Below are 24,822 nucleotides of genomic sequence, written 5' to 3' on the forward strand. Positions count from 1 at the left end.
GACTCCAGCGGCGGCGCCGTTCCCCCGGCTGCGCGGCTCCCCGACGCACGGCTCGGGCGGCTCCCGGTGCGGTGCGGCTGCCCCGGCGTTCGGGTCCCCGTGGGCCCACGGCTCACGCCCCGGGCTGCGGGGCACGCAGGTGGGCCGGCGGCCGCTGGGAGATAGGCCCCCGGGGGCAGCGGCGGACCATGGCGCGGAGACCTGGAGCGCCCGCTGCCTACGGGGAGGAGTTCTCCTTCGTCAGTCCGCTGGTGAAATACCTGCTCTTTTTCTTCAACATGCTCTTCTGGGTGAGGCTCGGGGGGGGGGGGGGGGGTCAAGGGGCACCCGGGCTGCAGGGCATCCTCGGAGCGCCAAGGGGGCTGCCTGTGGCTAGGGAGGGCCGGCCTGGGTTGTCCGGTGCCCAGGAGCCTGGTGAGCGGTGCCGCCTAGTTTTCTGGGCTGGTGACACTTCGGGGGCATTTCTCCTGGGGAGGAACACCACAGTGGCGCCGTGTCCGGAGGGAACGTTTAAGAGGGGGCATCACCCTTGTGGCCAGGGATGAAGGTTTAGCAGGGATGAGAATCTGTGTCAGGCCAAAAAAGATGTGTTTGGGGAAAGAGCTGGCTGGACAGCCCCATGGGCACATTTCATGGTTAGGGACTTTCAGGCCTGGGTGCTGGAAGGCCCGACTGCCAAACAGGGTGGGAGAGGAGGGGGGAGAGAAGGAAGGGAAACCCCAAGCCTTCCCTCCCCAGTTCCTCAGGCGAATGGGTCAAGGGGCTGTATCTCTCTTTCCCTGTTGCAGGCCTCAGGGTCTGCTCCTGTCAAGGCTGGAAAGGGTTAAGAATGGCCTCCAGATCCGATGTGTATCCTGCCTATCCCAGAGTGGCCCTAAACTTTGTCCTACCTCCTTCAAGACCAGTATTTTCTCTCCGAGCTGACAGTCTTCAGATAATTTAAATAGGATCCTCTGTTGGGCTGGAAGGCTTGGGGTCCTATCAGAATCTTCTGTTTGGGGATGGGAAAAGTGTAAATAATATTGACGCAGGGCTTCAGACACCTGGATTTCCATTCCCCACTCTACCATCCTTGTTGATTTGACTGATCTGGGTAAATCCATTCAAGTCCGCAGGCCTTCCCTTCCTCCCAAGAAAAATCCAATCCAGTGTGATGAGAGATGGCAGACAGGGCTGGAATTCAGGGGGAGCCCATCAGAAAATGCCAGCTGAGCCCGGTTTCATGGCTAGAGAGTGCTTGATCCCCTCTGGATTTGATAACAGAGGGAAGTCCTTTTTCCATCTTCTGCCGGCTTCTACCACCCCAGAGCTGCAGCCCCGGTAAGCCTGTCATCCTTGCCTACCTCAGCCTGAGAATGATAGTTCAGATATGCAGGAGGGAAGAATAGTGGGTCTAAACTGTTTCCTAGGAGAAAGAGCAGAGCAGACCTCTAAGGCAGCTGCTGGAAAGGTTTCACAGGGGCCGTGGTGTGAAATGCAGACACAGAGTACAGAAGTGCTAGCCTGTTGGGACAAACGAGAGAACTCCCAGAGGGTTGGTGGTGACGGCTCACTCTCAGCCAGCGTACTCTTGGGAAGATTCGAGTTTGGGTTTCTAGCAAATTATCAGTTTTAGAACTAGGGTAAAAAATTTAGCAGGCATCTTGTTAGACTTCCACATTTTCATGGGAGAAAGCTAAATCACAACGATGGCCAGTGTCTTCACCGGGGTCCAGCAGCTGGTTAGCAGGCCCGGACTGGCGATTTCCTATGGAATCAGCATGCTTGCCGGGGAAGTCTGCGACCCAGATGGCTGCTACTGTGGGCTGTGGGGTCACCAGTCAACCTAAGTTCTCATGGCCTAGGTTCTGCTTCCCCGAGAGGTTTGAAAACAACAAAAGCCCTCACTACCACACTGCAGGGCTGAGGGGATGTACTGAGGGGAACTCACCCCATAGGGGCAAGTACCAGTGAAAACCCCTTCGAGTGGGTCTTCATGTGGGCTTTCAGCCATGGCCTTGCTCCTTCGATGCCTCACTCTTCCTTGGTGTCAGGAGCTGGAGCATCTGTCACTCTTGTGTTCAGGAACATTTTCTTCAACTTTTCTGCACCACTCTACACCTCCTTTATCAAACAAATGACTTTGGGAGGTCGCAGTCCGGGAGAGAGCCGGGCTCATAGGCCCATTTACCTTGGTTAAAATGCTTCATGAAGGCGTTTGGCCATCGGCACTCGTGGGTGACAAAATGCTCCCTCACCTTGGATGAACATGATCCTCTCTAAAAACTAAACAAAAAATCAAAAATGCTTCGTTCAAAATCAGAGGCTAGCCATGTTGGTACTACCCCAGATTAGAGCAGAACCCCCTTTTGGACCTACTGCGGATGCAAAAAGTTGGTGGCACTAGAAATAGCACATGGAGGGACCAGAGGCCCAGTTTCTTTCTGGCACCTACTTACTGCGTGACGCTAAGCCAACATATCTGTCTCTCTGTCCTTAATCTTCCTCCTCTTTCTAAAGGAGGAATTTGTCTATTTCTGTGAACTATTTATAGATGAATAAATCACTTTGGGAACTGTTTTCTCTCTTTAAGACCTGGAGCAGGATCTAAGCATAACTCTCTGTGTCTTGGTCCCTGGGACACTAGCCTCCCTAAGGGAGGGGGAAAGGGTGGTACTTTTTGGGCCTTACTGATTATCACTTCTCTCCCAAGTCCAGAGCCCCAGCGATAGTCCACACCCATGAGCTGTCAATGAAGGACTGCTTCTCCAGCTCTGAGCTCATCTTCCTATCCGCTTAAGGGACAGGTGAACATGGGATGTCCCTTGTAGGCTTCCACTGTCCTAATCAAATTCCCCTTCTCTTCATGGAAAGCACCCATGACTGGCACAGTTGGACCATTTTGCAGGCAGAGTGCATATCTGGCCAGCTCCTGGGGAGCTGTGTAGGGGTGGTGTTTGTATCTGTGCTTGAGACATGTTAGGAAGGTGGCCACTGTCATCTGGGCTCACATTCAGGGCTGGTGGCAGGGGCCACCTCTACTGCTGCAGGGGCCCTGACTCTCAGTGCATTTGGAGGCCGATTCAGGAGGCTGATGCCTCCCTTGGAGTCAGAAGCAATCCCTCCTGTTTATATTTCAAATCGCATTTCCTCTTTGGCCTGGAAGCTCTGGTTTTCTCCGCAGAATCAGGTTGCTGGGCGACTGATTGTTGGGTTTCCATGGCCTGAAGTAACTGCTCCAAGATCCTAGAAGTTCTGTTTAAACTCTTTAGAAGTAACTGCCTCTCTCCACCTCCCTGTGTCGGTCACCTCTATACAGAGTTAAGACACTGCTGTAGGAACCAGTGTGTTAGCCCCGGGCATCTGTTGAGTTATCAGCACAGCCCTGCTCCTCCTTGAAGGTCCTTTATCTCTCCTCAGCACCGCAGCTGGAGGGCTTTTGAGTCAAGCAAAGGCCGGAAGCTCAGCCTTTCAGCCTTTCAGCCTTTCTGTCTCATCCAGGCTTCTTTGGTGACGGTACCTCTAGATTTACTTGGTACTTTCTCTTCCTTCCCTGTACTGCGGTCACTTGCTTATTTATCTGTCCCCCATCTTGAACCCAGGCTCCCAAGGATAGAGACTGCCTAATTCGATTCTGGATTTTGTTTTTGTTTTTCAAGACAGAATTTATCTGTGTAACAGCCTTGGCTGTCCTGGAACTCGCTTTGTAGACCAGGCTGGCCTCAAACTCACAAAGATCCTCCTGCCTCTGCCTCCCAAGTGCTGGAATTAAAGGCGTGTGCCACCAGCACCCCACCGATTCTGGATTCTTACTACCTGGGGCAGGAGTAAATGTTGATTGTTTGTTGCCTGAGAGAGCAAAGCTTCCCTTTCTCTTTCTCTCCCTCATAGGCTTGTTCTGTGAAAATGTAGCCTAGCTTTGCCTGCCTGCCACTCCTCCCTTGAGCCAGTCAAACAAAAATGACATCCATCCTCTTGAGTAGCTCCTTAGAGCCACATGTGGTTGCCACCCCAGCATCTGGATTTCTTCTCTTGTTAGTGGCACATTTGGACCACATCTGGGTCTTCCCTAGGGCAATCCCACCTGCTGGTGAGAGCCAGGAGGTGGTGGCGCACACCTTTAATTCTAGCACTCTGGAGGCAGAAGCAGGCAGATCTCTGTGAGTACAAGGCCAGCCTGGTCACAGAGTGAGTTCCAGGACAGCCAGGCCTACACAGAGAAACCCTGTCTCAAAAGACAAGCAAACAAACAAACCAAAATTAGTTAAAGGCATTGTTCTAACGTCGAAAGCTCTCACATTTGAAAAGAAGGCAGTATAATCTCCTGAGCTAGAACAGAGACAGGGAGAAGGTTAACATGTTTATTACTTTTCGCTCCAGACCATGGTCAATAGAATTGTAGTTGTATAAGTATTGACCTAATACTACTTTGTTATCAAAATGCAATTTTGTGCTGTGGGGGCAGCATGGCCAGTACAGAGCCTAGAGAAGGCTTAGGAGATCTGTTTACTTTGGATCCTAGTTATATGATGATGCATGTTGTTTCAAAAACCCCTTCGGAATAAATGTCATGATTTGGATGAGGAAGAAGCACCCATCATAGTCTATGCCCTGGCCATTTTTTTGGAGTCCTCCAGGCACTGAGAATCATCCCAGAGCATCTGTGACACTGTCTCAGTAACTTGGCTAAGAAGCCAGGAGGAGATAACCAGACATCAACCCTGACAAAGTCCGTGTAGTGCTGTGAATGTCCTTCTGTCTCTCCTGATAGACCCACCAAATACCTTAGTCACCACCTCCTCTTCTCCCCTGCATTCCTGAAGCCCACAGGCTAGGTGGGCTTCCATAAAAGAAGTAATCAGATTCTTGTTTTGTTTTGTTTTTGAGACAGGCTGGCCTTAAACTCATTATGTAGCCAAGTCTGACTTTGAACTTCTGATCCTCCTGGTTGCTGAGGTTACAGACACACTTGTACCACTGAGTCTAGCTTCTTTCTGATTTTTTTTTCTTTTTTCTTCTCTTTTATTTTTTGAGACATGGTTTCTCTATGCAGTCCTGGAGACTGTCCTGGATCTCTTCTCTCTTCTCTCTCTCTCTCTCTCTCTCTCTCTCTCTCTCTCTCTCTCTCTCTCTCTCTCTCTCTCTCTCTGTATGTGTGTGTGTGTGCTTGTTGTGTATGTGAGTACCTCGAGTGTCTGTCTTCACCTTTCACCTTAAGACAGGGTCTCTTAATGCTGCCTATGCTAGGGTAGCTGGTCTCAGGGCTTCTAGGATTCTCTTGCCCCTGCCTCGCATCTCACAGTAGGAGTACTGGGATTCTAGACAATGTGCTATAAATCCAGCTTTTCTCATGGGTCTGGGGATTTGAACTCAGGTCTTTATGCTGGGACTAGAAGTGCTTTGCTCACTGAACATCTCTCCAGCCGCTCTTTCTGATTTTTTGAGACAGGCCTCCAACTCACAGAGATCTTCCTGTCCCAGCCTCCTGGGTGCTGGTTTTATAGGCATGAACCACTGTGACTATCTCCAGATTCTTTTCAAAATACAATAGAAATGCCAGATTAGCGAATTCCTGTAATCCCATCACTCAGGAAGCTGAAGAAGCAGGAGGATCCTAAATTTAAGGCCAGAATAGACTACACAGTGAGTTCAAGATCAGCCTGCACCGCTACAGGCAAGTTCAGGCAAGCCCGACACTTAGTAAGGCTTGGCCACTACAGAACAAATGAACTTCAAATCACCATAAGTGGAGATAAGAGCCATCATAGCCTACATGCTTTCCTACCTCCCCTAGAAACTGCTGGTCTTGTACTAAGTAGAAAGTTCAATTTTTTTTTTTTTTGGGTTTTTCGAGACAGGGTTTCTCTGTGTAGCTTTGCGCCTTTCCTGGATCTCCCTCTGTAGACCAGGCTGGCCTCGAACTCACAGAGATCCGCCTGGCTCTGCCTCCCGAGTGCTGGGATTAAAGGCGTGCGCCACCACCGCCCGGCGAAAGTTCAATTTTAAGCAACTTGTAAAAGGAATTTTTAAGATGTAAAGTTCTTCTCATAGTCTTGGTAACAGACTATCAGACTATGACTTCGGCTGGTCCTTCTAGGACCTTGAGTTTGGATTGGGAGTGGGGGGCTTCACTGTGTAGCTCAGGCTGTCCTTGAACTCATAGCAGTCCTCCTGCCTCAGGTTTCTGAGTTTGAGGATTCCAGTCATGTATCACTGTGTCCAGCAACCATTGAGTATGAACAGTTGTACTGTGGAGAGCCCTTCCTCATGTATTACCTTGGAAGTGTAAAAGTAGCCATGCTCTGAGGAAGACCCCAGAGCATGTCGGCCACAGACAGAATGAGGAGCGAGCCCTGTGGACTCCTCCATTCCATCAAGGTAGCATCATTCCAGGAACAGCAGTTCTCTGATGACTCGGAGGACCAGCATGTGGGGGTCTTGGGCCTGCTTTGGTCTAGGAGGCCGTGACTTCCTGCACTCCACCCAGAAACAGAATAGAAAATCTGGGAAACAAAGTAGAGACTCCTTTCTGCTTCCCTGAGTAGAGCAGGAGTTACTGCTTTGGCTTTTGCTAAGGATTGAATCTGGGGCCTCAGCTCAGGGGATTTGGCTTTCCACACAGTGCAGAGCTGTCTTTACCACCATCCTCTGAAGAGGAAAGAAAAAGGGACTCTAACGGAGTGGCCATGAAAACCCCCCAACTGTCTGCAGACTGGATTATGAAATGTGGAGCCAGGCAAGCCCATGCTTTCTCTTGGAGGACTCTCCGGCTGGTGGGCCCTGGTTCCTCCTGCCATGCCTCCCCTTTTCAAGGTATCACTTAGAGACTCCTCTGAGCGTCCCCCTAGGCTGGTACCCTGTTAGGTTCTCATGCTTTCTCTCTCCTCTCCCTGAGCTCCACCTACTTTAGAGATTGCCAGCTGGTCCCCAAGAGAGCTGAGGGCAGCTGTTCTTCCTGTCTCACGATAGCCCCACGGGGACATGTGGGGTCCGGGCAACTGTGATGCAGAGATAAGAAGGCAGCCAGCCTCGTGGCTGAGGACCCAAGGCTTTGAGGACCAGAATTAGGTTCCCACAGCTCACTAACTGAGTGAACTAGGCAGTTACTTGAATGCCATGAACCTCAGCTCTGTAAAATGGAGACACTAATGCCCTCTTGGTTGGGATGAGATAACATGTATAAGTTTAGTCTGGAGCTGGCAGAATGGTTTGGTAGGTAAAAGCATCTGTCTCTACATTTGGGGACCTGAGTTCAATCCCTGGGACCCAGGGCCTGGAAGGAGTGAACCAACTCCTAAAAGTTGTCCTCCAGTCTCCGTGTGTACACGGTGGTGTGAACATGCGTGTGGACACACACACACACACACACACACACACACACATAAGTGAAGTGTAGTCTGCTGCTAGCTCTTGGCACTCACAGAAGGAATATGACTGCCACTGTCCTGGGAAGCAGCCCCTTGGAGCCCCCTGCTGGGGGCACCCTTAGGTGGGGGGCCCTAAGGTGAAGCCTCTTTCTTTCAGGGAGGAAGAGAATGCTGTGTAGATGGGGATGAAGAAGCCTCCAACTTGAAACTCTTTTGCTCACAGCCCCACCATTAGCCATAGAAAGATGGTAATTAATGGTACTAATGATTTGGGAGTAATTAATATTTTCTGTTTTATAAAAGCTTCCTGCACGTGTGTAGCCCCTAGGAACAGGGCTCTCTTCTTATCTCCCCAGGTCTCCTCAGAGTTTGGCAAGCCACCAGCCACCGATATGCCGGGAGTCGTTGACGTTGAGCTTGGGAACCTGTGTTCAGTGCCTCAACTTGGCACCTGAACTAGTACCGTAGGGGCTAGAACAAGACTTTTTTTTTCCCTTACAAATATCCAATCATGGGTGTCTGTTCCTAATTTGCAAGAGAAGCCAAAATAATAGGGAGAATTTTCTGTTTCCTACTTTCCTTTTGAACAATACCTTACCTGTCCATCCTCTAGTCTGTGCTAACAGAAGGCAGAGGAGAAGAGGCCCGGCAACAATACTGTAATGGAAACAGGGAAACTATTTATTTAGAGTACTGCCTGTGTTATTTCATGGCATGCAGAGACATATATTTAATAGCATATTATGTTGGTAAAATTGTTTCTTTCTATCATAGAAATTAGTGTCTTATGCTTCCTCAAAATACAACAGTATATAATATTCCCATCAAAACTGTAATTTACCAGGTATGGTAGCAAATGCCTGTACTCCCAGCACTTGGGAGGGGGGGGGGAGAGGGGATTGGCAGCATCAGTAGTTCAAGGTCATCCTCAGCTACATAGTGAGTTTGAGGCCAGCATTGACACGAGACCCTATTTAAAAACGTTAGTTACCCCAGCTTGCCTTCTAGCCCATCTCCAGTTTTTACTAGGGATCACACTGGCCTGGGGTGCAGATCCATACCTCCCTCAACCCACATCAGTGATGCTCTTCCTGCAGTAGACGGGAATTAACACAGAGACTCACGACTAGACAGTGTACAGAGAGTGAGGAACTAGAGCCTGAGTTCTAAATGGGATGCTCTCATCAAACCCCTCCCCTCAAGACTCAGGGATCTATGTAAGAAAGGAGGCGGAAAGACTGTAAGAACCAGAGGTAACAAATGACTTCAAGGGAACAGTGTCTTCCAGACACGTCAGGACTGATGCATAGCTGAACTCACAAAGACTGGCAATATGCATAGGGCGGATACAGGTTCCGTCAGATGGGTCCTAGCACGAAGAGGGTGAAGTAGATATGGGTCCCACCCCTAACCAGGAAGCTATCTTCTACCGAGACCCACTGGCAAAGGGAAAAATCGGTTTTGTCCAGTGGAATCCCAGGAGCAGTTGGCCAACACAAAACTAACCCAGTGGCATTTTTCTGGGCTTTTTGTTTTGTTTTGCCATTCTTTTGGCTTGTTGGCTTTTTGCTTGTTTTGATTTTTGTTTTTGTGAGGAGTTTTTTTTGTTGTTGTTGTTTCTTGAGTTTCTTGTTTTTCTGTTTTGTTGCTGTTTTGAAGGAGACGGAGGGAGGGAGGGAGAGAGAGAACATAAAGTTGGGTGGGTAAGGAGATGGATAGTATCTGGGAGAAAGGAAAAACATGATCAGAATATATTCTATGAAAAAAACCTTTTCAATAAAAGATGCCACCCCAAAACCTAAGTTTGAAAACTAAAAAATTTAAGAGTTGGTTTTTATTTAAATAGATTTTTTTGCATTTGTTTTTCCTTATTGTGTGTGTATGTATATGTATAAGTGTGGGCATTCGTGTGCCACAGCACATGTATGGAGATCAGAGGACAGTTTGCCAGAGTTGGCTCTCTCCTTCTACCACGTGGGTCCCAGGACTCGAACTCAGATCTTTAGGCCTGTTGTCAAGCCCCTTTCCTCACTGACCCATTTCACCAGCCCTTATTTACATGAACTTTTAAAGAACAGCTCCTTCATGCTAACATCATAGGTGAGTATGCTGTATCTGTTCCAGTCGATGGCATTGCCATCATGTTCCGGACTTCAATCAGATTTCCTTGGTCTCTCCCACCTCTCTGTTCCAGGATGCTACATTACATTTAGTTGCCATGTTTTCTTCCTCTTGGCTGTGACAGTTTCTCAAACTTGTTTTTGATGGCCTTGAAGGCTGTTGAGGGTACTGTTTTGTAGATAATGCCTTTATTAGAACTGCCTGATGTCTTGCTCATGGTGTTCCTGGGGTTGTGGGTTTTGAGGGTGAGACACAGTTGCAAAGTAACGTTTTCCTCACTTGGTGTTATCTCAGTGATGCATCACCATCATCTCCGTTGCTGCTGACCTTCGTCGAGAGGCTGAGATGCTGTGGGTTGGTCTCAGGCTGTGTAATAGCTTTTTCCTCTTCTGTGCTGTGCTCTTTGGAGGACAGACTATGCTCAGTGCACAGTGCATGGAGTTGTGTTCTACCTCTTTGATACCTACATTTATTAGCTATTCTCTATTTATTAAAGAAAGTTCTTCATTTGTATTAATAAAGATGCACAGATAATCTATTTTATACTATGGGTAATAATTTAATACAGTTAAATTTGTACTTTATTTTTAGCTTGTGTTTATGTGTATGTTCATGTGTGTGTGGCTGTGTGTAGGTATGTGCATGTGAATTGTTTGTATGCGGATGTTCATGTGTGTGTGTGGCTGTGTGTAGGTAGGTATGTGAATTGTGTGTATGCGGGTGTTCATGTGTGTGTGTGGCTGTGTGTAGGTAGGTATGTGAATTGTGTGTATGCGGATGTTCATGTGTGTGTGTGACTGTGTGTAGGTAGGTATGTGCATGTGAAGGCAAGTGCCAAAGAGAACAGAGGCTTCAAATCCCCTGGAGCTGGAGGTCCAGGCAGTTGTGAGTCACAAAGTGTGGTTACTAGGAACCAAACCTGGGTCCTCTCTTCAGCCCCCTTTCTTATTTATTTTGATGCTTAAGTTGTTCTAACTTTGGCCATTGGTGGTTCATTCACTTGGTGCTTGTGTCTCACCAATGTGAGAATTTTGATTGTGTGATGTGTGTGTATCTGTGTGTGAGCGCCCATGTGGAGGCCAACGGAAGACACCGAGTGTTTTCCTCTCCCATTCTCTGCCTATTTCCGTGATATGGGGTCTCTCATTGAATCTGAAACCCTCCACTTTGGCTGGGCTGGCAGGTCAGCAAGTTCTCCAGATATGTGCTCCCCAATGCTGGGGTTACAGGCATGCGTAGCCATACCCAGCTATCACATGGTGCTGGGTATCTGAAGCCATACACACTTCACGCTTGCATAGCAAATGCTCTTACCCACTGAGCCATCTTCCCTACCCCAGTTTTATTGCTGAATACTTTCTTGCTTTCTGCTGCAACCTGTTCCAGGCACACCATAATACATTTCTGCTCTGGTCCTAAACCAGCCCTTCCTCACTGGAGCCCAGGGGATGACCATTTTCATTCCAAGGTGATAACTCACCTTGTAGAAGAATAAAGGCACCGGTGCATACAAATTATTTTATATCACTTGACTGACAGCTTTTCGGAAACATAAATTTACCTAAAAGCTAGACTCAGCTATTTTAAAGTTCTAGCCAGGCTTCATTCTCCATTATCTGGAAACCCACTCTAAGAAGAGAAGTGACTTTATCTCTGTCCTCATGAGAGCAAGTCATTGGTAAGATTTTTATTATGGGGATTTTGTACCAAAGATTGATACCCTAGAAAGATTACTAGAATGAGATAGGGAAATTGCACTGGGTCCAGACATTGCCACAGCACCCATATACACTTGACCAAACGTCCCTTCCGCTTCTCCGGCTTCCTCTGTATTATGAGGAGAGTGTATGAGTCCGTTTCTGAAGTTCTGTTCGGCTTTAAAATGTGATGCTGTTGGTGTCTGCAGCACTCGCCTTGCCGTGGCGGCGGTGGCGGCTTTGAGGAATCCAGGGTGGGAAGTGCGGGCAAGAATGGAAGTGTGAAAGAAAGCTGTGAAAGACAAAGGCAGGTCTGGAGAGCTCCGAGGAAGGGCATCCTTAACGATCACGTTAACTATTAATACTAGTCAAGCCTCAATCTGGATTTGAATGTAACCTAGTTTCTATTTTACATTCCTGGCTGGCTGCACCGTAGGCTTTAAAGTCCTCCAACCGGCTGCACTGTGACCACTTGGAACTGTTTCAGGACTATAGTTGCCTGGGTCTCCTTGCCAGAGGTTGTAAACTCTTTGGTTTGCAGGGCATCAAGAGTTGAAGTGTCTCCTTCACTTCCAGGTGCCCAGATGACTCTACTGGCAGCCAGAGGTGAGAGCCACTGCTCTAAGTTACAGACGTTTTCTCTCCAGGATAACCCACAGATTGTGGGTCTTCACAGTATTGTATACTACCAGCTGATTGGTTGGATTTGAATACGTATTAGCTCCTGTCTCCCCAAACTGGACTATCATCAAGGTGTCAGCAAGTGCCATGCTCCTTCCAGTGTTCTCTAGGGGAGATGTCCTTTCCTGCCCCAGCTTCTGAGGCTGCCTACATCCCTCGGTCCATGGTACCACATCACTCCAACTTGGCCTCCACTGTTCTGCCTCCCTCTCTGAATCTGACCCTCTTCCTTCCTTCTCATAAGATCTGCCGTCACCATATTGGGCCCTGGGGGGTAATCTCGCAATCTCTAAATCCTGAATCCTAAATCACATTTGCAGAATGTCTCTTTGGCCATATCAGATGATCATAGAATTAGAACATTATTCTACTTACTCCAGCAGACAGAGCTGCTGTTGTAATTACAGGCCCATGGAGAGAATTGAGTTGCCCTGTGATGTGTTGCCTCTCTCCCTCCCTCCCTTTCTGCTTCCCCTCCTCCTCTCCCCTCTCTGTTGTTGGCATAATGTCTCATGTAGCCCATTCTGGCTTCCAACTTACAACATAGCCAAGGCTGGCCTTGAACTTCTGATTCTCCCATTTCTCCCTCCAGAGCACTGGGATGACAGCTATGCATTACCACACCTGCTAATTTGATCCCCGTACAAAGTTATCCAATCTAGAAAATTTCAGCATGCAAGGAGACCGGGAGCAACAGAACTACAGAGTAGATGCTCGTTGTTAATTAAGTCCGTAGTAGAAGGATGTTCAGAATTGCAGTTGTGTGTAGCGACAAGGGAAGTACACGCCGTACTGGGGTTGTGTGTCAATTTGACACAAGCTAGAGTCATCAGGAAGGAGCCTCAGGTGAGGAAATGCCCTCATGCCCCCTGTAAGGCATTTTCGTATTTAGTAGTGATCAATGCGGGAGGGCCATGGTGGGTGGTGCCATCCCTGGGCAGGTGGTCCTGGGTTCTATAAGAAGGTGGGCTGAGCGGGCCAGGGAAAGCAAGCCAGTAAGCAGCTCCCCTCCATGGCCTCGGCATCAGCTTCTGCTTCTGGGATCCTGCCCTGTTTGAGTTCCTGTCCTGACTTCCAGCAGTGATGAGCAGCAATGCTGGAGTGTAAGCCAAGTAAACCCTTTCCTCTCCAGCTTGCTCATTGGTCATGGTGTTTCGTCCCAGCAATAGAAACCCTAAGCCATGCGTCTGTGGAGGGCAGAGGGTGGTTTGTGGAGTTGGTTCTAGGAATTGTACCGCAAGTGTCTCTACCTGTTGAGCCATCTTGCTGGCCCAGGTGTGGTAAATTTTAAGGGACAGAGACATTTGCGCACACTGTCGAAGTGCCCTTCCATACCTGGAGGTGACTGACCTAGGCTTTCCCTGCCTCCCCCATATCTCCTAACCCTGGCCATGCTAGAGGAAGAGTCAGGTGGCACCTCCAGCCCCACATCCCGCTCTTTAGGCTGTCTTGTTTATTCTGGGCAGAAGATGAAGCCTGGTAATATATGGAGTCAAGTCGAAGCGAGGGCTAGATTTTGGGGTGTGTGTGTGTGTGTGTGTGTGTGTGTGTGTGTGTGTGTGTGTACAGAGTTACGGATGCACAAAGATAAATATGGAGACTAGCTGGTAATGCTAGGCATGAGTCAGAGGAAGGGCCAGATGAAGGAGTAAGGAAAAAGGGCTATGGATTCACGAAGAAGCATTCCAGAGACTTTTTTTTTTTTTCGAGACAGGGTTTCTCTGTTTAGCTTTGCGCCTTTCCTGGATCTCGCTCTGTAGACCAGGCTGGCCTCGAACTCACAGAGATCCGCCTGCCTCTGCCTCCCGTGTGCTGGGATTAAAGGCGTGTGCCGCCGCCACCACCACCCGGCTCAGAGACTTATTTTTAACTCAGGTTTCGCCATTAACTACATACCTGCTAAATAGTAAAGCATTTTCAGAAATAAGTCCCAAGTGCAAAAATATCTTTCTCCCAGAAGACTAGTTTGACCCTATTACCTGTCCCAGGGCCCAGCTCCCTTCTTTCACTGAAGACCCCTCCAGGTGGCCCCTTCCAGCTGATTCTTGTCTTGCAGGATGTGTGGTCTAGCGGCCCTACCCTTCCCTGCTGGGTTGGTCAAGCCCCTGCTACTGAGAACTCTCTCTGCCAGAGCTTGGCCTCATCTATTACCATGGTGACAGTGGGCTGCTGCTTAGCACCCGCCTGGAAGCTGAGCGGAAAGCTGGAGCTACCGAGCACTTGTGGAGGCCCAGGGGACAAAGACCCCTCTGGGGGCCTTTAATGGGTTTGCTCTCACAGGGAGGAGCCATGGCATTTGTCTGGCCTAGGTTGTATTCTTCCACACTGGCATCAGGGTTTATAACGATTCCTTTCCATGGCAGTGCCAGGAATCACACGCACTCCTGCCTTTCGAGGCCGTGTACATCTTACTCTTGGCTTCCAAGGGAGTTGGAGAGCTAGAGCCTCATCTACATGAAAGCCCTGCCTTTTGAGCAGGCGGCTTAGAATTCAGAATTGTACAGTTCCTGTGTGGTCATGTGGGTGATGGTGTATATTTAATGTCAAAGATTGTGTCAAGTGCTTTCCAAACATTATTTAACTCTTTTTTTATTATTAAGAATTTTTTTCCATTCATTTTTACACACCAAAGATCCCCCTCTTCCCTCCTCCCTATTTAACTCTTTAAAAAATTTTTTTTTCTGGACTGACAATATGGCTCAGTGGGTATGGCTCTGTACCAAGCCGGACAAACCTGAGTTTGAGCCCTGGTAGGAGAGAATCAGCTCCTCCAAGTTGTCCTCTGACTTTCATGTGCATGGTGTGGCATGAGCTCATACATACGCACATAAAGAAAAGAACGTAAACAATTAAAAATTAACTTATTTTTATGAATGTATATGAGCATTTGCCCACATGTATGTAAGTGCTGCCAGAGACCAGAGGAAGGAGCCAGATCAACTGAAACTGGAGTTAAAGGTGTTTGTGAGAGGCCGTGTGGGTGCTGGTCCTCTGCAAGAGCAAGTGCTCTTAACCACTGAGACATTTCTCCAGCTGCTAAAACATTTTTTAAGACATCAGAAATATAAGTTTAACGGGGCATGGTGGCTCACACCTTTAATCCCAGCACTTGGGAGACAGAAGCAGGCAGATCTCTTAAGTTCGAGGGCAGTCTGGTCTACAGAGCAAGTACCAGGACAGCCAGGGCTACACAGAGAAACCTTATCTGGGGCAGGGGAGAATAAAGAAAGAAATATAAGTATACGTTTTAAAAGTTTTGGCTCGAGAAATGGCTCATTGATTAGGAATGCTTATTGCTGTAACTCAGAGGACTGGCAGAGTTTAGATTGCAACAAGCATTTCACAAACACCTGTAATTCTAGCGCCAAGGGATCCAAGGATCTCCTCTGCCCCCTTCTGGCTTCAGTGTGCACCCACACAGACACATGCACAGACAGAAATAAAAATAAAATGATTTTTTTTTCCTTTGAGGCAGGTGCTTGCACTGTAGCACAGGCTGGCCTCGAACTCTTGATCCCCCATTTCAGCCTAAAGGCTGAGATTAACTGCCCTAAGCTATCAATCACACCTGGCTCTTTCCATAGCTTCACATGTAGAAATCAACTGAGAATCAGGAATTTGTCCTAAATAGGGTTAAATATCTGAATCTCTCAGAGGCCATGCTTTGTTTGTGTGTGTGTGTGTGTGTGTGTGTGTGTGTGTAGTTTTGATGCTTGTGATTGAACCCAGGCCTTGTGCTGTAGCACTGAGTTATAGCCCCAAACCTGTCTGGAAGCTTGTGTTTTTAACCACTGTTCTGTTCTATATTAAACTTGTACAGTCTTAATTTCTCCATCTGTGAAATGGGGAGACTATCTGTCTCACAAGATAATTGTGTTATAGAGAATGAAGGAGACAATACTGGGGAGTTTCTCACGGAGGCAAAGCACTTATTGTTACTGGCAGTGGGTAGGGGACATTGCCCCTGGACCCTGGGAAAGCCGTCCCCCCTGCCCTCCTAAAAGATTTTTCATTGTGGTCAGAGCTCTCCCATTTTCAGAATCTCAATCAGACTCCTTGCCTGTCCCCACAGGTAATTTCCATGGTCATGGTGGCTGTGGGTGTCTACGCCAGGCTGATGAAGCATGCAGGTGGGTTATAGGTCCCCCTCTGCCTCCCATGCTCTCACTGTGCCCCAGCTTGCTTCAGCTCTGGCCCTGGGCTGAGGTTGGAGGAGCAGCTCCCTGAATCCAGTCTTACTGGGTCACTTCAGACTGGCAGTTCACTTGGGCTTTCCTGAGCACCTGTCCCTCTCCCAAGATCTGCCTACATCTGAGACTAAGTCCTGGAGAAGCCAGGTCTGTGGAAGCAGAGAGCAGTCCAGGACTGGCTAGCTTACCCTGAAGTAACCCTGGATTCCTCTGCAGAGTCTCTAGGAATCCACCCAGCTAGTCAGCCCAATGTCATTCTAAGTCATCTCTGGACTGACAGTGGCCCCTCCCCTCACGAGCCCGGAGTAAAGGCTTTTCCCTGGTTCCTCCAGTTACATGCATGACTCTCCCAGCACACTTTCTGCTCTTCCCTGTGAGGAAGGTCTTGCTTTCTCATAGTCTTCACCAGACAAGGAGATTCCCCTAGGACAGGAAGAACAGTTTGGGACACCCCCATCCATCCCTGGGAGCCCCCTCAGAGGGCACTGGGCTCCAGCTGAGGGTCAGCCTCTCTCCCAGAAGCAGCCTTGGCTTGTCTGGCAGTGGACCCTGCCATCCTGCTCATCGTGGTGGGTGTTCTCATGTTCCTTCTCACCTTCTGCGGCTGTATCGGATCCCTTCGGGAGAACATCTGCCTTCTGCAGACGGTGAGTGGTCGAAGGCTCCACCAAGGGCCTGCTCTTCTCCTCCTTGTGCCTCGGGGAAACCCTGTGCCACACTGTAGACGGTCCATTCCGTCCCATCCCACCCTCTAAGTGCTGGCCACTCCTCACTGCAGAGTTCTGCTTTGGATGGCTCAGCACAGTGGCCGCCTGCACATCCTTGCCCTAGAGGTAGCAGCCTTTGTCATGTTAGGGGTGTGTGGGGAAGAGCCTAGCTGCCTCAGTGCTGTACTCCTTGGCCCTGGGGAGGGCTGTTACCCCAGCAGTGACGGCCGAGCAGTGACGGCCGTCCCCTTGTCTTGCCTGTGTCCACAGTTCTCTCTCTGCCTCACCATCGTGTTCCTGCTGCAGCTGGCTGCTGGCATCCTGGGCTTCGTCTTCTCAGACAAGGTAGCATGGGAGCCCAGAGGCGGCTTCAGTGCCAGAGGGAGGAAGGGAAAGTTTCTGCTCCTGACTAATTAACCACAGCACTTTTTCTCCTGGGCAGCACCAGCCTTTGAAAGGTTCCCTTAGGGATGAATAAATGGCCTTTAACGTCAACCTGGTTAAAGAGAGCTTCATGGCTGTAAGGTGTTTTCCTTTGACAACCTGAGATGCCATTGAGTTACAAAATTCTATAAATGCTGAGCGGTGGCGCATACCTTTGATTCCAGCACTCAGGAGGCAGAGCCAGGCAGATCTCTGTGAGTTCTAGGCCAGCCTGGTCTACAGAGTGAGATCCAGGACAGTCTCCAAAACTACAGAGAGAAACCCTGTCTCGAAAAAACAAACAAATAAACAAAAAAAGAAAGAAAAAAATTCTATAAACATGAGAAACATTAAAATAACTGCAAACTTGAAGGATATATGACTAAGTAGAGCTCAGTGATGAAGACCACACACAGCTTGAAGAGACTTTTTTTTTAAAGATTTATTTATTATGTATACAGTATTCTGCCTGCAGGCCAGAAGATTGGGAGCCACCATGGTTGCTGGGAATTGAACTCAAGATCTCTGCAAGAACAGCCAGTGCTCTTAACCTCTGAGCCGTCTCTCCAGCCCCTTGAGGAGACTCTTGTTCAAAAACTGTCTATTGAACTAGATGTGGAAGCAGGGGAAGGCAAACCCTGTTCTGAAGCCTGTTCCCACATCTGGAGGTGGCCTGCCACGAGGCAACAGTCCTAATTAAGAACCAGCCTTCTTTTAATCCCAGCACTGGGAAGCCAGAGGCAGGGGATCTCCATGAGTTTGAGGCCAGCATTGCCTACATAGTGAGAAATTTGTCTTTTAAAATAAAGGAAGAAAGCTATACCTGGGCGTGGTGGTGCACGCCTTTAGTCCCAGCACTCAGGAGGCAGAGGCAGGGGGATCTCTGTGAGTTCCAGGACAGCCTGAGCTACCTAATGAGACCCTGCCTCAGAAACAAAACAAAAATGGGGTGGGCATGGTGAAGAACCAGAATTCCATTCTCAAATTCAGATAGTTACCAGGAATAAAGTGCAAAACTATGGAATAAACTCGTAGGGAAAGAGGGCAGGTGTTGTGATGCACGTCTTTAATCCCAGTGCTCCGGAGGCAGGCGGATCTCTGAGTTCCAGGCCAGCCTGGTCTACAGAGTGAGTTCTAAGACATCCAGGGACACACAGAGAAAGCCTGTCTCAACAAACAAACACACACACAAAAAGCCATAGGAAGAGCAGTTGAGCAGAAAGAGAACATGGTGCAAAATTATGAACTGATGGGAAGCAGAGCCAGGCAGACCTCTGTGAGTTCGAGGCCAGCCTTGTCAACAAAGCGAGATCCAGGGCAGGCACCAAAACTACACAGAGAAACCCTGTCTCAAACAAAACAAAACTATATATATATATATATATATATATATATATATATATATATATATATATATATATATATATATACTGAGAGCTGCTGAGCTGATTTGAGGTGACAAGCTCTCCTCCTGGCTGTATCACGTCTAAGGAGGTGCAATTTTCTTGTGTCCATTAGGGGTCAGTGTCTCCACTCGGTAAGCCCCTCTCTTCTAAAACAAAACAAAATTCGTTTCTTCACTGCGCTAGTCAATAAATATTTTGGGTACTGATATGCAGAGGCTGATGAACACTGCATTATTTTGAAAGATAGTTCTGAGGAGCAATGACATCAGGATCACTGTTTCTATTGCCCACTGTTACCTGAGCCCCACAGTGGACGGGCCTTGAACCAACCAGCTGTCTTCCCTTGGTAGGTCTGATTTCAAGGCTGATTCAGACTGAAGATGATCTGAGGGAATATGACCGTGACCTTTGGTAGATGCCTTAATTTTGAACTTTAGTCTGTGATTTCCCCCAGCTCTTGGGGGAAATTAGTGACTGCCTAGTCACTAATACCTTTTAGTGACCCAGACCCCTTAATTATGCTTTGCCATTTTGTTGTTAAGGAGAAAAGAACATGAATTTTATCTCTCTAGCAGTCAGGCTCTCCCTCTTCATCCTGTATGAACAAGGATTGGAGGCTTAGCGTGTTCTTATTCACCAAAGCTCACAGGACTTCTCATTAAATTTAAGGCCTTTGGATGGTAAAGTACAAAATGTATTTGTAGGGGTTGTGGAGTTAGCTCAGTGGTAGAGCGCTTGCCTAGCAAGCGCAAGGCCCTGGGTTCAATCCTCAGCTCCAAAAAAAAAAAAAATGTATTTGTGACAAAACGAGGCTCATTGGTGAGTTAATGGCCCCCAGGATGTGATAGAAACATCAGTGTGTAAAAACGGAAGCCAGAATGGGAGGTGGTGGCAGTGAATAGGTCTGCTGGGAGGATGGGAGCTGGCACTTAGGTAGGGACTTAGGGCCGTTCAGCTGCACGGACGGGAGTGGCCGTCGACAAGCACATACCCAGAATGCCTGGGAAGGACCACGCCTGTGCTCATCTGCTGGGCTTGGCAGAAGAGTGGGAAGGCCTCCCTGGGCCTCTGACCACACTGTAGTATAGATGGCGGGTGCCCTTCTGCCTCCTACAGATTGTGCTGTGACTGTAAAACATAGAGAAATCTGAAAAAGAGAGCAAAAGACAAACCAACAGTGTGCTAATTACCTTCCTGTTGCTGTGATAAGACACCACAATCAAGGCATCTTAGAGAAGAGTCTATTTGGGCTTGCGGATCTAGAGGGATGAGAGTCTGTCATGGCTGGGGAGACGTGGCATCCAGCAGCAGGCCTGGTGACAGAGCAGGTGCTGAGGACTGACCACAAGGAGGAAACAGAGAGCGTGCACTGGGAATGGTACCGGCTTTTCAACTTCAGTGATACACTTCCTTCAACAAAGCCACGCCTCCTACAGCTCCCAAAACAGTGCCACCTACTAGGGACTAAGTCTTCAAACATCTGAGATTATGGGGGACATATTCAAACCTCCACAAAGGGTGATCTGTGTTTGCCGTTATTTCTGAGGGGATTAATCAGTTATGGATTAAACCTGTGTCCTGATTGTCTCACTGTGTATCTGGCAGGCTCGGGGGAAAGTGAGTGAATTAATCAACAATGCTATTGTGCATTATCGAGACGACCTGGACCTGCAGAACCTCATTGACTTTGGCCAGAAGAAGGTACCAGCCAAGCGTGATGTGGTCATCCAATATCCTGGGGGGTGAGATGGGGGGATGGGAGGGGAGGTGGAGGAGGTGGATAGGGGTTAAAAGTTAAGGTTGTCCTAGAAATGCCTCACTCTCTAGACCTGTGAAGTCCTTTTATTTGCTAAATAATATATTCTAGGAAGGGCTTTGTGTGAGAAACAGGTACTGTTCAGGGCATAGACTGGTACATACAGTGTTGATAATCAACTGCTTATGTAGAGAAAAGGAGAGGAATGACTCTGTAGTCTTATTTACAAATGGATTCTGGAAGACTTTTTAAGAAACCTTTGTAAGAGGTTACCTGTAGGGGAATGAGGAGCCACCATATTTTATTATATATCACATTAAAAATGGTGGCCAAATATACATAACCAAGAAATACTATTTTGTTTTGTCTCTCTTGTTTTGTGGAACCAGAAGTAGAACCCAGAGCCTTGAACATCATGGGCAAACACTGTAACACTGGGCTGTACCCACAACCCAGAATTTGCCATTTTAGGTATTAGAAATATTCGCATTAGCTGGACGTGTCAACACAACTTATAATCCTCCCTGCTTGGGAGGCTAAAACAGAAGGATCAAGAGTTCAAGGCCTTCGTGGGCTACTGAGTGAGTTCAAGGACAGCCTGAGTAACTTGTGAGACCCTGGGGTTATAGCTCAGTGGTAGAGCACCTGCCTGGTATGTGTGAGGTCCTAGGTTCAACCCCCAGTATAGGAGGGAAAATCACATTGTATGTAGCCATCACCACCGTTTAAGAGCAGAACTTTTCCGTCTTTGCCTGTACAGCAGTGCATACCATCCCGTGTGCTAGCAAAACAGAAGCAGAAAGATTGGGAGTTCAAAGCCAGACTTAGCTACATACTAAGTTCCAGGTCAGCCTGGCTACAGGAAGCCCCAACTCAACAACAACAAAAAAACAAAATCTCTTTCCAGGCTGGTGGGATGGCTCTGTGGGTAAAGGTGCTTTTTGTAAAGTCTGACAGACAACCTGAGTTTGGTTCTCGAGCTCCGTCCGAAGTAAAAGAGAGGACTAGCTCCCCAAAGTTGTCATCCGGCCTTCACATATGCACTATCTGTGCACACACACACACACACACACACACACACACACACACACACACACACACACACACACTAATACACAATTTAAAAACTAAAACCATTTCATCTTTCCCTACTGAACTGTGCCCATTAAATATTTTCCATTTCGCTCTCATGGCGGCAACCACCGTTCAACTTTCTGGGGATGTAACTGCTTTGGGAGCTTCATATGAATGGAATTATGCAGTGTGTGTCCTTCTGTGACTGGTTTCCTGCACTTGGCATGTCTTCAGGTTTCATCTATGTTGTCGCATGTGCCAGAATTCCCTTTCTTTAAGGCTGAATATTACTTTTCGAGTGACTGCCGTATTGTGTTCTGCCATGGGTGGACACTTCGGTTGCTTCCACCTTTTGGCTATTCTGGATTATGCTGCCATGGATCAGAGTTAAATTTGAATGGAGGGTTTCAGCACCGGTGCTGAGTGTCTTTTCCTGAAGTAATTGTGCACCCGTGATATTGAAGATTCTCTTCTTGGATTTGTTTGTTTGTTTGTTTGTTTTGTTTGTTTTTCGAGACAGAGTTTCTCTGTGTAACTTTGCGCCTTTCCTGGTTCTCGCTCTGTAGATCAGGCTGACCTCGAACTCACAAAGATCCACCTGGCTCTGCCTCCTGAGTGCTGGGATTAAAGGCATGTGCCACCACCGCCTGGCGGATTTTTTTTTCTTATGTCAAGGTTTTTTGTTTGGATTTTTTTTAATATTATTTTTCTTGGTAGTGCTTGAGTGAATCCAGGGGTCACACATTCTAAGCATGTGCTCTATCACTGAACACCCCCAGTCCTAGCCAGTAATTTTGAATACCTCCTTTTGTCAGACTATGCTTTATATGGTTATAAATCCAGAACCTTCTCCAAGAGGTTACACCTGAATAATATGTACAGTTGTGTGTATGTGTGTGTATGTGTATGTGTGTGGGTATGTTTGTGTGTATGTGTCTGTGATGTGTGCAGTTAGAGTATCAAGCACTAGGTAAAGTATAATAAGGTACATAAAGAATTAAAAAGGGAATTTCTTCAGATGAAAGCAGCGGAGAAGCTTTGAGTTGAGTTCATAGATGTGTTTAGAATACCTTGACATTACAAATGGAAGCTTGCCTTAGGCTGGGTGAGCCCCCCTGGCCACCTTAGTGTAGGGAATTGGTGATTCTTAATCTCTCTGGTGGGCTCTGTTGCAGTTCAGCTGCTGTGGAGGGATTTCCTACAGAGACTGGTCTCAGAATATGTACTTCAACTGCTCGGAGGACAACCCTAGCCGTGAGCGTTGCTCTGTGCCTTATTCCTGTTGCTTGCCCACCCCCAATCAGGTGAGCAAACACCCTCCTTCACTTCCTCCTGGGTAACACTCCAAGTTACCTCCTGATCAGAAAAGCTGTTACAGTTGGTGTGCAGGATGGCGGCAGCAGGTGTCTGTGTTCACCCCACTGTGGTGGCCACACTCACCTTTCACTCCGACAGGCCACGTGGGGCTCAGAAGAGGCAGGTCTAAAGCGGGGCATTGGACCCAGAGAGTCTGGAAAGGAATTCTACAATTAGCCATTTCTGTTCCGGTATTCTCCACAGACATTCTCAAACAGCTTAGGGGCTTGGGAAAGTTGGCAAGCTCATCAGCTAGTGTGTCTTGGTGTGGGAGTACCGTTCGGCTTCTCAACTCTTTCCTCAGGCAGTGATCAACACTATGTGTGGCCAAGGTATGCAGGCTCTTGACTACTTGGAAGCTAGTAAAGTCATCTACACTAACGGCTGTATCGACAAGTTGGTCAACTGGATACACAGCAACCTGTTTCTACTTGGTGGTGTGGCACTGGGCCTGGCCATCCCCCAGGTAACTTACCCTGTCCAACTGGCAGGTCTCACAGACTCTACAAAGACTGTCGTTTGTGGAGGCATCCAGGGATCAGTGGGGTCCTGACATTGGGTGGGGGTGGGGTGGGGTGGGGGTAGGGATGGGGTTCTTGCTGCCTTGGGAAGACTAAGCCAGGGAAAGCCAGATAATCACTCCCTGCTGAGGGCTAATTCCTTTCTGCCCCTTGCAGCTGGTGGGAATCCTGCTGTCCCAGGTCCTCGTGAATCAGATCAAAGATCAGATCAAACTACAGCTCTACAACCAGCAGCACCGTGCTGACCCGTGGTACTGAGAAGCCTCCCCGTGACACCCGACCATGGTGCCGGGCAAGCCTCATGGACCCACAGCAGAGGGTGCTGAGAACAGTACCCTGTGGCCATTTGGATTCCAGCCCCCCAGCAATGAGGGTCCAGTGGAGAGAAGCAGACTGCAGAAGACAGGACACAGGATGGCTCAGGTCTCAGAAGGACGTGCCTCATCTCCCCATCCTAGCCTCAGCATTGTTAGCGAATTATTTCGTCCTGTTTCTAACCTTGAACATGAGTTTATGTTTTTAAGTTTTGTTTGGGCAAAGGTGTGTGGGGAAACAGCAGCAGTCCGAAAGCTTAGGGACACTAGCTGCGGACTCTCACTGAGGCACAACAGACAGCTCTGTTAGGCTGCTCCTGAGCGAGGTGGACGTACTTAGAGTTTGCTGCCACGGAGACCTGGCTGTGGAATAGACGCTCGCAGCCCTGCCTGGAGTCCAGTTGGCATAATCCCAGCTCCAGAGGGGGAGGGGAGTGGAGCAGGCAGAAGGGAGAAAGCCTGGGGGTTGGATCGGGACAGCTGGGTATATGGGTAGGAGTGAAGGGGATGTGTTTACCCACTGCTTGCCTTGCCATCCTCCCAGGTATTCAGAGTGAGCTACATCCTGCCCCTCCTTTATTTCCATGGAAACATGGCAGCAAGGGCAAGGGTAGGCAGCAGCCAAATCCATCCCCACCCCCTTCGCAAAAAGTTTGGAACCGTGGTCCCTACGTTCTGCAGTCAGTCAGCAGGAGCCGGCCGAAGCCATACATGCCCTTGAATTCCTGTCGGTCCAGCCCTCCCTCGACAGCAAGTGGGGTTTTCTTTAACTTGGCAGAGGGGTGGCAACACCCTCCACCCTCATCCCCCTGCACCAGAACTCAGTGTTTCTACAGTGTGAGAATCAGGAATCTGGCAGAAATGGCAATAAAAGTTTGTTGACCTGGCCTTAGCTGTCCTACATCAATTTTCCATTCAGACAACTAGAAGAGAAGAAGGGACCAGACTGTGGGCCCTTCCTCCTGGAGGAGACTGGAGACCCCTAAGTCGCACAATGCCTCCCTGTTCCCCCACATGTCCCACTACATGAGGGTCGCACTCTGGGTTTCTAAGTTAGGTAGAATGATTTCAGGTGCTGATCTAGAGAAATGGTGTTACTTTATCCCAAATCCCTACCTTGGGTTTTTTGTTTGCTTTTTCTCGAATGACTGGGTTGAAATTTATTTAGGATGGGGCAGGGAGTTAGGAGAGAGCACTCTACATCAGAGTGGAAGGAGACTAAGAGAAAGG

At 48.4% G+C, this 24,822-nt stretch overlaps 1 protein-coding gene across 2 annotated transcripts; it reads left to right on the forward strand.

Annotated features, from left to right (window-relative positions):
• Nucleotides 1-24,480, forward strand: Tspan33 (tetraspanin 33). 2 transcript variants are annotated; one of them, XM_052720838.1, is made up of 8 exons: nt 1-290; nt 15,918-15,975; nt 16,555-16,682; nt 17,013-17,087; nt 20,177-20,272; nt 22,577-22,705; nt 23,062-23,223; nt 23,435-24,480. In XM_052720838.1, exons 1-8 carry the CDS (start codon nt 189-191, stop codon nt 23,534-23,536), a joined length of 852 nt encoding a protein of 283 aa, XP_052576798.1. In that variant the 5' UTR covers nt 1-188; the 3' UTR covers nt 23,537-24,480. The 2 variants fall into 2 exon arrangements, with proteins under 2 accessions (XP_052576798.1, XP_052576799.1); XM_052720839.1 differs by having other exon boundaries at nt 16,558-16,682.
• Nucleotides 24,481-24,822: the final 342 nt, after the last annotated feature.

The sequence above is a fragment of the Peromyscus californicus genome, unplaced genomic scaffold, assembly GCF_007827085.1.
Source record: "Peromyscus californicus insignis strain IS unplaced genomic scaffold, ASM782708v3 Scaffold_6__1_contigs__length_162567912, whole genome shotgun sequence".
Classification (NCBI taxonomy): Eukaryota; Metazoa; Chordata; class Mammalia; order Rodentia; family Cricetidae; genus Peromyscus; species Peromyscus californicus.